Source organism: Poecilia latipinna, unplaced genomic scaffold (assembly GCF_001443285.1).
Source record: "Poecilia latipinna isolate Pla-1442-1.1 unplaced genomic scaffold, P_latipinna-1.0 Scaffold805, whole genome shotgun sequence".
In the NCBI taxonomy this organism is placed as follows: domain Eukaryota; kingdom Metazoa; phylum Chordata; class Actinopteri; order Cyprinodontiformes; family Poeciliidae; genus Poecilia; species Poecilia latipinna.
In genome coordinates this window covers 63,457-65,938 of record NW_015113421.1, presented here as the reverse complement: position 1 = coordinate 65,938, position 2,482 = coordinate 63,457, and the positions used below count along the sequence as shown (strand labels likewise).

Here is a 2,482-nt window from a genome sequence, read left to right as displayed (position 1 = left end):
AAAGACCAAATATCCTTTTAGGGATGTCTGGTCTGATTTGCTCTAGGCAAGAAGGCTGAGCCGTAAAGTGAGGGTAAGAAAAAAAAAAAAAAGGGATGAATGTATATTGTATGAGTATTGCCTCTGCCTCTTTAGTGCATTGCCAAGTGCGGGGTATTAATGCAGAACAGAAAGTGTCACTAGGAACCACAGGAGAACATTTTAACACTGAACATAAAAAGCAGCTGGAGTAACAGAGGAGTGGTGTTCAGTGGATCCCTTATTTTCATCTAATTCAGGCTTTGTGTCTTTCTTATCCTGTTGCTCTTTTTCAGGGCGAGGGTCAGCTCTCCAGCAGCAGTTTCAGCGCTCGCTCAATGTTCATACGGTGTCCGACCCGTGTCACTCCCAGCTCCGCAAAGTCATCCTTGGTTAGAGCCGGGAGGTGAGAGCCTTCGATCTCGTGTTCCTGAAACCCCGCTCTGTGCTCTCCCAAGTTGATGCTCTCGAGCCAGTCTCCAACATCGTACTTGTTCCACAGGTGGAGGGGCTTTTGGTGAAAGGGTCGGAGGGCTAAAAGCGGTGAGCCTAAGCCAGGGGAATGGGAAGGTGACGGAGAGCGAGAGCGAGAACGTGCGCTGGAGCTCCTCATCACAAAGCGCACCTCTTTAGGCTCCTGGGGTAAGCTGAGACTAGAGGACTTGAGGATGGTTTGCGGCGGTGTAGTTGGTGAGGTTGGCAGGCCGAAGCCTGAGAATCGTCCAAGGGGGTCGCCCCGATCAGGTGAGCCTGAGCCGGGGCTGGGCGCGCGTCTGGTGACGGGGTAGCGGCTGCCGGGGCGGATGGTGTATGTGGTTCCATAGCTTCTCTGGGAAAGGGTGTGGAGCTCGCCTAGGCTGCTAAAAAGTCTGGTGGAGACACAGAGTTTTAGAATCGTTAATAACAAATAGTTAAAGACAACTTTGAAGAAAGAGACCAAGCTTTGGGGTTTACAGTGCCTGTCAAAAGTATCCATTCCCCACTATCACTTTTACATATTTGTTACATTAATAACCACAAGGTTCAGCGTATTTCATTGGGATTTTATATCATAGAGTTGTGCTGCACAATATATCATAAATGTATTTGTATTGAAATATCACTGTACACAGTTTGCACACAATGGAGAACTGTCTGGACCACAATAAGGGTACGATGCATTCAGGCACTCTGGGGTCTAGATCTGCTATGAACCCAAAGCACAAAGACATTAACACCTTTTATTTAGTTTTCTTTTTTACTAGCCATTTTATTCATTCACAACATTATTAATGAATGTCATATGTTTTTTTTTTCTTTTTTTTTGGAATATTGTGCAGGTCTATGACAGGCTAACACAAAGTAACACATATGTAAGACGTGTAGGGAAAAATAAAACGTAATTTGATTTTTATTCTTTTAACAAATAAAAATGTGAAGTGTGGAATGCACCTTTATTGGGTCCTCTTTAATCTAGTACCCCTACAAAACTGTGGTGCAACCAATGCTCTCAGAAGTCGTCCAATTAGCAAAGTTTGGCAATGGGTTATTAATTTTAGCACAAACAAAGCTGTTCTGTGAATGCCGACTGAGAGCTACGATATCAAACAAATGCAGGCAGGTTTACAAAAAAAATAAAATAAAAAATCTGAAAAGCATTAACTGGAAAGTCTAAGCATCACTGTATTGTATCATTACATAAACCACAAACTCACATGTTCAGAAACATAAGGCAGTTGTTTAATTAGATTTTTTTTAATGTTTTCTCCTTTGTGTTTAAAAATGCAAACATCTTTTTGAGATATATATATATATATATATATATATATATATATATATATCTGAGAAAAATGAGTAAACTATTGGTGGATTAGATTTAAAGACCTCTTTCTGTCTTCTATACTAAAACCAAAAACAGCTGCGAATTCATATTAATATATCTTTTCTTTGCAATATTGTCTTTTCATCTGAAAGCTATACTTAGATACATATATATTATATTATGCCATATAATAGTAATATATATAATATTCCCTTTGGAAAATCAGAAAATTAATTATGAAAAAAGCCACGAGTGTTGGTTAAACATTCTCCAAATATTATAGATTGCACAGTCTTGGTACCAAGGCAGAGGGGGGTTTTTCCTCCTGTGGAGCTCCGCCTCTGGGCTCAAAAGTCTTCAGTTTAAAAACGATAGCAGGTATTCAGAAGACACACCTTTTCAGAGCTGCTATTTCCATAGCACTGTGTTCATCAGAGTTGATTTCAGTATAGAAATATTTTTGAAAGGCAACTGAGTTTTCTGTTTGGAACGAGAGTCCTTCCTCCTCCTCTCTTACTCAAACTGCCGAAGGCTTTCAGAGGCCTAATACGAGAGGGGAGAGAGGTAGAGAGGGTGCAGTGAGAAAGTGTGGGTGTCATTAAGGAAACAACGCAACTTTTCACAAACCAAATGATCTAATTGGAGCTCCCGTGATTCTTCTTA

General features: G+C 40.7%; 1 protein-coding gene across 1 annotated transcript in view; it reads right to left on the bottom strand.

The window, feature by feature from the left end:
* Positions 1–225: 225 nt before the first annotated feature.
* Positions 226–2,482, bottom strand: part of shank3a (SH3 and multiple ankyrin repeat domains 3a) — a gene marked incomplete at its 5' end in the record, with an annotated part of 54,723 nt that continues 52,466 nt past the window's right edge. The window contains one exon of the mRNA XM_015047035.1: positions 226–887. Coding sequence (XP_014902521.1) covers positions 323–887 — 565 coding nt within the window. The remainder of the gene's footprint in view (positions 888–2,482) is intronic.